Genomic DNA, 13,211 nt, shown 5'->3' on the forward strand with positions numbered 1-13,211 from the left:
CACCTCTCCTCCTCTGCATCATGTGTGAATGATTATGGGTCATACCGAATGTATTGGCCAAATCTATTTTTAAATGACAATGAAGACCATTGTACATCAATAAAATGCAAAGTCATACACCTAAATTAATCCAGGATTAGACTAATACTCTAATCTCTCTCCTTCAGCATATTATCTGTGCCAGTTAAGGAGGCAGCAAGACAGAATGTAAGATTCTGCTTTGCGTCGGTGAATCTAAAGAATACCCTGACAACACTGTTCACGTCGCGTGCGCGAGCGTTGCAAAATACATTTAGGAATCTATGTTATTCAATTATTGCGCCAACGAGCGTCCGCGTTGCCAAGGGCTAAAATAGAAGTCATTCCTATTTCTGACACAGATCGCACTGCAAGTCCTGCCTCTCCCATCTCCTTACTGGTTTATAGAAGCAGGTACCCACGTGCCATCTCCTCATTGGTTATACCCACATGGGTGATTGAAAGATGAACTGTTTCGCCGGTTGTCGTGGTAATACTATGGAAGTGTAGATGCTAATCACCATATATTTTCAAAGATGATAACGCCTGGAAGGAGGAGAGATGACTAGAAACGATTCGGTTGACCGTTTTGTGTGCGAATTAATTGTCGGAATAGAGGACCTTGTGCATTTCAGGTAAAATAACAACTCAATGTTTATATCCCAGGACAAATTAGCTAGCAACAGCAAGCTAGCATTGGGCTGTAGCATTTTACTTTTAAATTGTTTCAAATATAGAATCAAGTGCTTGCATACGCTATAGGCATCATGCATGTTTACTTTTAAAAAGTGTTTTTATCATTCTGCCCACACTTCTACAGAAATGTGATCAAATTGACCATTGCTTTTTTTCTCTCTTTACTGTTGTGGCCTAACTCGATTATTTTCAAATTGTACAACAAACATGTCGTAACCCTTGAATGATGCAGTGCCCACCCTTGGGCCAATTGAGATAACGTGACTAACACATTTCAGTTAATTACTATAGTTCCCGCCTTGGGCCAATCAGCGTAATTTTGTAAATGGCGGATCTCTATGGCAAGACGCATAATAATTCACCAAAGTTGTCAAAATCATCCCAGTGCTGTCTAAGATACTGTGTGTGACCAACGAACAGAGACAGATCCACAGTCCCCTCCCCGATTCCATCGTTGGGGATACAGGGTGTTATTGTCACCATAAAAAAGTGAACGAGGGCATTTTGTTGACAGCGTTATAATGTTCACACCAAGTATATAAATCAACATATTTTAGACGTACTTTCAGAAATGGCGCAAGCAGATATTTAGTGTGAAATGTAAAGTTATAAATGAGGCCCCTGGTGTAAAAGTTGACTTATGCCATCTTTACTGTGGCCAGATTGGTTGCAATGTAATGTGACTGTTAGGATCACAGTCAGGTTCTTTCCAAGATTTTAGATGGGTGTTAAGGGCTGAACAACTGTTTGCTTAGAGTGCTTTCATTTCTATTGACTTGTCTTTAGGGCCTAGTCCTAACTAGGATCAGATTAAACAGGCTATGCTCCCATCGCACATCAATACTGTAGCTTATACCAATATTGTAAAATCTTTTACATAAGCTACAGGTCTATTTATTGTGTTGGCAGAAAGTTTAGATTTTTGCTGTAATTTAAGCTGTATTTAGAAAAGGACTGTGGCAGTTTCTGTAAGAGGAAACTATGAAAAATGTGACCTGTTTCAGGAAGCTAGGCGTATGTCACACATCACTACTTCACAGAAGAAGCATTTCAATGTAATTATTATTTTAATCAAAATGCAGTTTTTGGCAGAAATGCTGGAACATATGAATTACATGTGCTTTAACCAAACTCGTATGCCATCTGTAAATACAAATAAAATTGTTGGTTTAGTCACGGAAAAAGTCAACCTTCCCACTGGCCATGATTGGCTAAAATACTGGATGGGCTGGACATGCTGAGAGGAGTTTGGATTGGTCTGCCATGTAGTAGAATTCTGTTCGATAACATGAACTGTTCAGTATGTGTAGATAATACTTGCTGCCGTGGCTTGTTTGAAAGAGATAATGTTAGTCATAGAGAACTGCAAAAGTGTTGCTACTGCTCTCAACACAATTGCTGCAAAAATCAGTGGGAATTTTTTTTAACTACTTTCGGAACATGGTCAGTCTGAACCGGAGTGACTTGACACAACGGGCACAACAAGCTGTAGTTAAACAAAAACGGAAACGACACAGGACGTCTAGGTTAAACTGGAGTTCCAGTCTGCCGTGAAGCGTTCATCAATGTATACTGAACAAAAATAAACAACAATTTCAAAGGTCTTACTGCGTTAGTTCATAAGGAAATCAGTCAACTAAAATAAATACATTAGGTCCTAATTTATGCATTTTACATGACTGGGAATAGGGATAAGCATCTATTGGTCACAGGCGCCTCAAAAAAAAGGTAGGGGTGTAGTTCAGAAAAGCACAATATTTGGTGTGACCACCATTTGCCTTATGCAGAGCAACATCTCCTTCGCATAGAGCTGATCAGGATGTTCCTTGTGGCCTGTAGAACATTGACCCACTCCTCTTCAATGGTTGTGCGAAGTTTCTGGATATTGGCGTAACTGGAACACACATTGATCCAGAGCATCCCACACATACTCGATGGGTGACATATCTGGTGAAAAACGAGGTGAAGGTAACGGATGCATGGCACAACAATGGGCCACAAGAGCTCACCACGGTATATCAATGCCTTCAAATTGCCATCGATAAAATGTCATTGTGTTCATTGTCTGTAGCTTATGCTTGCTCCTACCAGAACCCCACCACCACATGGGGCACTCACATTTACATCAGCAAACCGCTCACCCACACAATGCCTTGCACGTGGTCTGTGGTTGTGAGGCCAGTTGGACGTACTGCCAAATTCTCTAAAACGATGTTGGAGGCGGCCTACGGTACAGAAATTAAAAATACAATTATTTGGCAACAGCTCTGGTGGACATTCCTGTAGTCAGCATGCCAATTGCATGCTCCCTCAAAACTTTAGATATCTGTGGAATTGTGTTGTGACAAAACTGAACATTTTAGAGTGGCCTTTTATTGTTCCCAGCACAAGGTGTGCCTGTGTAACGATCATGCGGTTTAATAAGGTTCTTGATATGCCACACCTGTCAAGTGGATGGATTATCTTGGCAAAGGAGAAATGCTCATTAAAAAGGGATGCCAACAAATGTGCACAACATTTGAGAAATAAGCCTTTTGTGCATATGGAACATTTCTGGTATCTTTTATTTCAGCTCATGAAACCTGGGACCAACACTTTACATGTGTTTATATTTTTGTTTAGTGTATAAGAGTCTAGCTACATTCTGGTATTATACATTTCTAATTGTCAGAAAGTCATTTTCATTTCAACTAAAAGCTTACTGTTAACTAGCTAGCAACGTTAGGTTGCTGGATCGCTAGCTCATGTTATGTGTATGTGTGGTAACTAGTAATATTATTCTTATATCATAAAGCAATTTGCATTGCTAGTTATAGCTTAATGTTAGCCAGCCAGCTAACATTGAACATAGTCTGTTAGCTTTAGCTACCTGCAGATTTAAACTACAGAATTTCATGAGATTATGTTTCATTGCTTAACTACATGTCTTTTTTTTTTTTAAGTCTCCACTTTGCCAGATGACCCATCAAGTTAGCCAGGTGTGTCTGGGGTTGATTACAGCCATCTATTGTATTTCATGTGTACATGTCTAGATAAGTGACCCATCCACAACAATTAGCAAGATGTGGCTGGGGGGGTGGTTATAGCACTTCTTTCACATGACCCAACAATTTAGACAAGTGTGTATGGGTAAGCATCTAACAATAAAATATTTCAGAAATATTTCTATTACTACTATGCAAGTAACCATTCCAGTGCACATAATTACTTTTCCCATTGTTCCTCAACTGCAGTGTATGTTATACCATTTTATAGCTCTGAGTCTCTTTCATCCAATGTAAAAAAAACACCATTTCAAATGTTTGTTAACATAAGACTGAATTGAGGTGGTCGGTCAAATTGTTGTGGACTTGTCAACATAACATTTAAATTCAACAATGTTTTGCATTGACTTACTCCGCAACCTAATACGCTGACTCCCCACGAATTCTGAAACATTGTCGAGGCTAGTAATTTTTTATTTATTACAGTAGGCTACAAACAGTAACAGCATAAATACTTCGAAGTAAAATACCAAATGTCTGCATGGTCACCTGAAATTTGACTGTAGTCTACAGACCGGCTGCCTAGAAAAGGTGAGGAATTTATTGTTCAATGGCTGTGAAGATAAAATAGATTCTTATGTCTAATTATTTTTTAAATGAACATGTTTTCGCTCTTCTCACTAACGCCAAATGGCTGGATCTTGTTTTTATAAATAAGTATCTCATATTCCTTTATGTGCACAAAATACTTAGGCTACTTGCAATACACAACTTCAACCACTAGAAAATATGTACAGGGTCTATTTTGTACTCACGGAACATTTATAAAAGAGGCCCCTGGCCCACTAATTATCCTGAGAACATGACATTAAGAGGGCAAGAGGACAACTCAGACCCTTCAACCACCAATCAATTAAACTAATCAAATTAGTGAAAGCAGCAGCATACTATATTCTCTGTCAAGTTTATAGAGATGGAGGTAGCCTAAGCAAGCAACAGCTGTTCAGTTGAGATCACCCATTAAAATCTTGGAAAGAACCTAACTTGGTTTCAGTCACACTATCACCATTCTGACCAGTCAACTTTTACACCAGGCAGTTAAGTGTAAACAACCACACTGAACTAAAAGTGACACCTGGTCCCAAGACATTAAAGATGGATGAAAACAGGGATTAATAAATAATGTACAACAACTACCACCCACAGCACAACAGGCTTCTAATGAGCCCTACAGGGGGAATGGTGTGGATGGCTGAGAGAAAGAGAGAACGTAATAATGTGTATGAGCAGGCAGATACACACATAGGCATTAAGCATGCTGTAGGTCACAACTACTCTAAAGCCATACGAGTATAAATAGTTTTTTTTTACCCGTGTCCTGGTTCATGGTTCTGTCCTTGTCTGTCTCCTCTCTTCAATAACAGCAACAACAAGATAAGGAGGAAAGAGAAGAGTGAGAAGTAAAAAGAGATAGGGTTTTGTGATTGGTCCTCCCTCACTTCTCCTTCTCTCCTTCACTTGGTGACTCTTCCCCTGTCTGTTTTTGTGTCAGGCAGCATGTCATTCTTCATCCACTTCCAACCAGTCTTGTTTTTCTTTTCACTCTGTTCTGTTCTCCTATCCCTCACTCTGTTTTAAAGGGCAGGGATTCTTTAGCCACATGCCAGCAGTCCCACTGAGCTGTACTCTGGGGACATGACTCTTCACCCAGTCAGGGGAAAACAGACACAATGTACGCATGCACACAGAATACACACAGAACTGAGCAGGGTGATTTGGTGCATGTATGTGCCCTGATGTCGGATTGAAATAATACCCTTTTCAAAGTGGTGACATAACCTCTGCCTCTCCCCCCTGGCAGTTAGTAACATTGGCTGTTATTGGCTGTTCAGCATGCAACGCCCAGTGACCTTCAGACAAATTGGCAGATACCATGGTCAAAGACAACTGTGTGTGTGAGCGAGAGAAATCCTTTTATCGGGTTCTAGTAGAGCAGGGTATTATGACAAAAAAAACATATTGCAATAAATTGAATTTGGTTTGCACTAATAAAATCGATAAATCATGTTTGGGGACCTGCTAGAGCTGGCTGATATAGACAAAAAGTCAAGAGATAAATATAACTATTTTGCCTGATAAATTAACTGTCTATTAAAACATTTGTTACATTTGCGGCAGGGCTCTAGACATTTTTTCCAGTGCCAAGTCAGTCAACTGAGATGGTAGCCTACGATTAAAAAAGCAAGCTATTTCATCGAACATCCAGGAAATGCATGATTGATATTTTGATGTGCAACCTGTCAAAATAGGATCCAGAATGATCCGATTTATTTTTGATTCCTCAGAGAATTTCTCGACATCTTTGTGCATATTGGAGTATAAGCTATAGTTTTCACCACCTGAGGAAGTGGGAACCTGAAAAACACTTTAATTGCCAACTCGAAATATGTTGTTGCTATGTAGGCTAATTGATTAATCTACCAGTATAATGTAGACTAAGGTCCTATAAAAACGTTTCAGCACTAGGCCTAGGCTACATTGGTAAGAGGAAGGCAATGTCGTCCCAGCTCTAGGTTTTAGATCCTTCCTATTATAGTTGAGGTAAGACCGTTGTAAGGTATTTTAAAGTAATATTCTTCTAGATTAAAGGGTAGGTCTACATTTCATTCACTGAATTTACTGGGGGTACATTAAAAAATATGGTAAAGTATAGGATAAACAAATTAAAAAGGTAGACTTGGGGCAACGGTCCAACTATGCCTCTTTCTTATAGATGTGTCATTCCGGTTAAGCACGCCGCGGCCAATATAGCTAGTTCTTTAGCTAAGCTAGCCACTGTAGCTAGCCAGAATCTCTCCCCGTATGTGTTGACGTCATTTCACAGGATTTGTTTTTTGACAGAAGATGCATAGATCGGTAAGAAATAGCTTCTGTAGCCAAATATCTTATTTATATACATTTTTTGTTATGATTTAAATGACACGCCCCAAAAGCATTTTATGGCCAAAACCATCGTTAACGTTGCACTTGAAAACGCTCCTCATCTAAAAAGCCTGCCTCAGACCACTCGTAGAACAGCAAAGTGCTTTGTTAGATGCTTTTTTTGCCCTCCCGTGTCACGTTATACACAGAAGCTCTCCACGAAACAGTCTTGCAATCCATCTGTGATCACTAATAACTTCAGAACAAAGTTAACTACAATTACAAAGTGGCCAATGTCTACACAATTGATACAAACAAGTGACATAAAAACATGCTCAAATGAAAACCTAGATGACTGCATTAAAATATAAACAATAGGAAAAAAGGCCAATTTCAATTATATTGAAATACATTTCATGTTCAATCAAATGAGTTAGATTTTGCTACAGGCTAATTTGTCTCAATATATTTCAAATCTTAGATGACGTCGCCTGCCGTTGTGCCCTTCCCTTGAGCAAGTCACTTAACCCCCCCACAACAACTGCTCCATAGCTGTCCAGTGTGGCAGCACCCTGCTGCAACCTGCATGTCTTTCAGAAAGGTTGGGAGCAGAAGTCAAATTTCAGTGTGGCCTTGTGTCACTATACCAAACACCCAACCACCTCATACTGTCTGAACATGTGAGCTCAAGTCTTAACAGCAATACTGAATCTTTGAATGTGTACTATTTAGAAATGCTGAGATGTTTGCGTAGGCCAGGCCAAGTCTTGAGAAATGTCTAAGGCTGCTCCAGGCCTGAACCTCATTGTTGAATGTACTGTACGGTACGTGCCAGGGCAGAAGCTGGATTGGTTGTACACAGTGCTTTCCAAACAGTGGGAACAAATTATCTTGTTGGTGGGTGGCAGCTCAGCTCATTCCTCCTGGATTGCAGCTTGAGTCTGACTGGCTCAGCCTTAATATTGTTTTGGTTAATTTAGTGATTCACCAGGAAGTCTGAGGGGTTATAGAGGCTGTCAGAATGTTTTGGGAACCACATACTTAAGTCAGTTTTCAACTGAAAAATACAAGGTGATGTGGCATCCTAATGATCCCATAGACTGCAGGACAAACATGATGAACCGTCTGAATACAGAGTAAGGATAGGTTAACTGAATGTTTTAGTACCCTCCCTGATAAGCTCATCTTCTCGGCAAAGGTACCTTCTCAGCCCGGGTACAATGAGAAAAGTAAAGAGGCAGGCAGAGTCAAATGACTCTCTCCTATCTAGAACGTAGGCCTACAATTGTATCTTGAAAGTAAAAGTCTTATTCAAATTAATAACAATGTCTGCTCATTGTTACAACCTTGGTACCTCCGTATCAGAGCTAATTGGCTACTTGACAACCATTTAGTGTCGCCTATACTCTTTGAATATGGTACATGTTAATGATATTCAAATAGTGAGGTATCAATTTAAGCACTGTGGACTCACACATTGGCACAAAATACAGAGGCTCTACAGAGTGTGGGTGCAGAATTCTAATTGGTACACCGATTATGGCTGATTACATTGCACTCCACAAAGAGACTGCATGGCAGGCTGACTACCTGTTAGGTGAGTGCAGCAAGGAGCCAAGGTAAGTTTCTAGCTAGCATTAAACTTATCTTACAAAAACAATCAATCTTAACATAATCACTAGTTAAACTAGTAATATCATCAACCATGTGTAGTTATCTAGCTTGTCCTGCGTTGCATACAATCAATGAGGTGCCTGTTAATTCATCTTCGAATCACAGCCTACTTCGCCAAACGGGTGATGATTTAACAAGTGCATTCGCGATAAAAAGCACTGTCGTTGCCTCAATGTGTACCTAACCATAAACATCAATGCCTTTTTTAAAATCAATACACAAGTATATATTTTTAACCTGCATATTTAGAGAATATTGCCTGCTAACATGAATTTCTTTTAACTAGGGAAATTGTGTCACTTCTCTTGTGTTCTGTGCAAGCAGAGTCAGGGTATATGCAGCAGTTTGGGCCGGTTGGCTCGTTGCGAACTGTGTGAAGACCATTTCTTCCGAACAAACACTAATTAATTTGCCAGAATTGTACATAATTATGACATAACATTGACGGTTGTGCAATGTAACAGCAAAATTTAGACTTAGGGATGCCACCCGTTAGATAAAATACAGAACAGTTCCGCATTTCACTGAAAGAATAAAGTTTTTATTTTATTTTAATTAGTCTGGATTTGACCATATTAATGACCTAAGGCTCGTATTTCTGTGTGTTATTATATTATAATTAAGTCTATGATTTGATAGAGCAGTCTGACTGAGTGGTGGTAGGCAGGAGCAGGCTCGTAAGCATTCATTCAAACAGCACTTCCCTGCATTTGCCAGCAGCTCTTCGCTGTGCTTCAAGCATTGCGCTGTTTATGAATTCAAACCTATCAACTCACGAGATTAGGCTGGCAATACTAAAGTGCCTATAAGAACTAGAGGTCGACCGATTAAATCGGAATGGCCGATTAATTAGGGCCGATTTCAAGTTTTCATAACAATCGGAAATCGGTATTTTTTGGCATTGATTTCCGATTATTATTATTTTTGAAATACATTTTATTTAACTAGGCAAGTCAGTTAAGAACACATTCTTATTTTCAATGACTGCCTAGGAACTGTGGGTTAACTGCCTTGTTCAGGGGCAGAACGACAGATTTTCACCTTGTCAGCTCAGGGGTTTCAATCTTGCAGCTGCAGTTAACTAGTCCAACGCTTTAACCATTGCACTCCACGAGTAGACTCTGTTACGCAAATGCAGTAGTAAATTGCTAGCTAGGATTAAACTTATCTTATAAAAAATAATCAATCATAATCACTAGTTATAACTACTAATCCAGTTTAGCAGGCAATATTAACCAGGTGAAATTGTGTCATTTCTCTTGCGTTCATTGCACGCAGTCAGGGTATATGCAACCGTTTGGGCTGCCTGGCTCATTGCGAACTAATTTGCCAGAATTTTGCATAATTATGACATACATTGAAGGTTGTGCAATGTAACAAGAATATTTAGACTTAGGGATGCCACCCGTTAGATAAAATACCGAACGGTTCCGTATTTCACTGCAATAATAAACGTTTTGTTTTCTAAATGATAGTTTCCAGATTTGACCATATTAATGACCAAAGGCTCGTATTTCTGTGTGTTATTATGTTATAATTAAGTCTGATTTGATAGAGCAGTCTGACTGAGCAGCAGCAGGCCCGTAATCATTAATTCAAACAGCACTTTCGTGCATTTTGCCAGCAGCTCTTCGCAAGCACAGTGCTGTTTATGACTTCAAGCCTATCAGCCTAATGGCTGGTGTTACCAATGTGAAATGTCTAGCTAGTTAGCTGGGTGTGCGCTAATACTGTTTCAAACATAACTCGCTTTTAGATTTGGAATAGTTATTCCCCTTGCGCTGCAAGGGCCACAGCTTTTGTGGAGCGATGGGTAATGATGCATCGAGTGTGGCTGTTGTCTATGTGTTCCTGGTTCGAGCCCAGGTAGAGGCGAGGGGGTGGACAGAAGCTATACTGTTACACTGGCAATACTATAGTGCCTATAAGAACATCCAATAGTCAAAGGTATGTGAAATACAAGTGGTATAGAGCGAAATAGTCCCATAATTTCTTTAATAACTACAATTTAAAACTTCTTACCTGGGAATATAGAAGACTCATGCTAAAAGGAACCACCAGCTTTCATATGTTCTCATGTTCTGAGCAAGGAACTTAAACGTTAGCTTTTTTACATGGCACATATTGCACTTTTCTTCTCCAACACTGTGTTTTTGCATTATTTAAACCAAAATGGAACATGTTTCATAATTTATTTGAGACTAAATTGATTTTATTGATGTATTATATTAAGTTAAAATAAGTGTTAATTCAGTATCATTGTAATTGTCATTATTCCAAGTATATATAGAAAAATTGGCAGATTAATCGGTATCGGCTTTTTTTGGTCCTCCAATAAACCGGTATTGGTGTTGAAAAATCATAATCGGTTGACCTCTAATGTGTAAGTCACCCAAATTGATCATGGCATGTCGTCATCTAGGCCTAGAGGTGTGATGGGTGGTGCACACTGCACCTTAACTTTAGATGGCATAGGAGTTCACTTTCATCCAAAATGCCATGGTACCAATAATAGGCTAAACCTGAGGAAGTCGGCCCTATTGCTAATTGAAGTCAAATAGCATTCAAACAGTGTGAAGGCTAGGCTACATCTTCCTTGGCCTGTTTGGGGGGGGGGGTTCCTGTCATGGTGGGGTTTGGAAGGTGCAACCCTTGCTCCAGACTATTTCAGTTGTGGCCAAACTTCACAACAGGACGTTAGTAACAATGAGCCCCTCTCCACCCCTCACAACCAAGCATGCCTGGTGGCCTCACCGGTTTCCCCTCAGCCCTTTACTACACTGTCTGACTGAGATGACAGACCAGATAAGAAAGTACTACAGGTGGCTAGTCAACTGACAGTTGAGTCAAAATCTCATACAGCAGGTCATTGCTAAGGTCAGACAGAATTGGCAGCTCATGTTGATAAATAGGCTACATTCACCATTATCTGCATATTTTGATAGATAGGCTAAACGTATGGTTAATGCTGTGGCAATCCAATCCACAGGTATTGTTGGAATTCAAATGTATGAGGAGGAAATCCTGCACCTGCAGAATGCATCTGGCTATTCACGCATGCTCTGGAATCACTCAAAAAGGTGCTTACAGCTAGCGATAACAGGTCTCTGCTCCACAACAGTCTAGTGCCAGTTTTCATCCAAGAGGCAGATTTGCTTTAGATAATATGTTTGTTCATCTCATTACTAAATACCTACAGATAAATGGTTTGTTTGTGAGAGACTATTGTGAAAGGCGCTTAGACATATTTAATCCAGTTGTTTGTAAATAGAGTGATCGTTTAATTAAAAACTAGTAAAGAAGCCTGCTACAGTGGGAGAACTGTCTGACTGAATGGCATATCCCTGACCATGTAATGCCACCCCCTCAAGCATGTTCTTTTCCACAGGCTGCCCATGTGTCACATTGTTGAGTACACGGTTCCAAATGTAAACTGATGGAAATACTGTTTGAAGAATAGGATGCTGCTGTTGCATTGTGCAGCTTCTCAACGTCCCTCACCACTCCACACACAAACACGTTAATCCCTGAGCCCACAAACCCTGCTGTTATCTGATTTGACAACCTGATCAGGTGGACCGTTATCGTCAACCTACATGAGTTGGGACTAAAAAATATATACATAACCACTAGGCTACCTGCCGCCTCGATATAACAAATGACTCGAGGTTTCGATTAGTTATAATGTACATTGTATCTAACGTTACAGTCAATTACTCGCGCGAAACAGTTACAATTTCCAAGTAATTGCATTGGTATTTTGTAGCGAGATTGCGCTTTACAGTACCTACATTATGAAATAAACGAGTTGTGAAAGTTTCAACCTAGCTGACGTTAGTGACTAAGTTTAGCTTCGAAACACTGGGAACTATTTTAATGCAAACCTCATATCGCACGATGCAAGTTGCCAGGAAACGTAATGCTAACGTTACGTGTCAAGACTGTTGTCACTTTCCGCGGCTTAAATCTTTCTGGCTAAAGTTAGCATCCTAGTTAGCTAGCTAGAAGAGAGGCAAGAGTTGGGGTTTGCAATCTAATTTAACTGTCATTATCAAAAACCACTAACGCGAATGGTCCAACGTCTAACTGCTGTAAATAACGTACCTATTGGCCCCTCTTTATGTTTTGACGAACGTCTTCCATTCAAACCTTTTTCAAGGCTGCTGTTTCCTCCCTTCTTTCCCGACGCCATCTTCGCCCACTATTTCCGCAGCGCCTCCTCAAATATTCTAGTCATACCTGTAAAAAAAAGCCACACCCACAAACAAAACTGCAGCCAGTCAGCGCTGGTAATGCATTCCTTGAGCCTATTGACGTGCTCCAGTTCAACAAACGCCACCCCTCTTTGCTGCGTTGCAGTGTCCGAAAGCTTTCCCCAGATAATCTTTGGTAAACAAGGTACAGTACTGTCTGTCAGTAGGCTTCCATTCACAGGGAGGTAAACCTTAATGTATAGACTGTTTAATAGCTAATCTACAAGCTACAACATCGTCTATGGTGGTTGCTGAGGGGAGGACGGCTCATAATAACGGTTGGAATGGAGCAAATGGAATGGCATCAAACCATGTGTTTAATGTATATGATACCATTCCACTGATTCCACTCCAGCCATTCCCACAAGCTCGTCCTCCCCAATTAAGTTGCCACCAACCTCCTGTGCTAGAGGCCTATCACGAGCCTCTTGGTGTAATGGTAAGAATGGTAAGGTTGACAAGGATCCAGATTCAATTCACAGTTGTGCTACCCCACAATTGTGTCAGAAATGGGATAACGCTTCCTTGACTCCATCAAGCGAGTCACATCGGTATGGGTGCGAGGGACATATGACAAATACATACATTTCATGAAGCTAAAATGCTAAATATGTCAACATGAAAGCATAAGGCAATCAGTTTTATAATTGTATTTACTAAGCAC

The 13,211-nt window shown here is 40.1% G+C and overlaps 1 protein-coding gene across 5 annotated transcripts in view; it reads right to left on the bottom strand.

Annotated features, from left to right (window-relative positions):
• The window catches only part of LOC118378535 (hormone-sensitive lipase-like), a 52,558-nt gene extending 39,521 nt beyond the window's left edge, over positions 1-13,037 (bottom strand). For 3 of the 5 annotated variants that reach the window (XM_052494737.1, XM_035765522.2, XM_052494738.1), the window contains exon 1: positions 12,399-13,037. In XM_052494737.1, the coding sequence (XP_052350697.1) occupies positions 12,399-12,486 (88 nt within the window). In that variant the 5' untranslated portion in view covers positions 12,487-13,037. Of the gene's footprint in view, positions 1-5,069; positions 5,466-12,398 lie in introns of those variants that run through there. The other 2 variants (XM_052494736.1, XM_052494735.1) reach the window with 2 other exon arrangements.
• Positions 13,038-13,211: the final 174 nt, after the last annotated feature.

Source organism: Oncorhynchus keta, chromosome 34 (assembly GCF_023373465.1).
Source record: "Oncorhynchus keta strain PuntledgeMale-10-30-2019 chromosome 34, Oket_V2, whole genome shotgun sequence".
Classification (NCBI taxonomy): domain Eukaryota; kingdom Metazoa; phylum Chordata; class Actinopteri; order Salmoniformes; family Salmonidae; genus Oncorhynchus; species Oncorhynchus keta.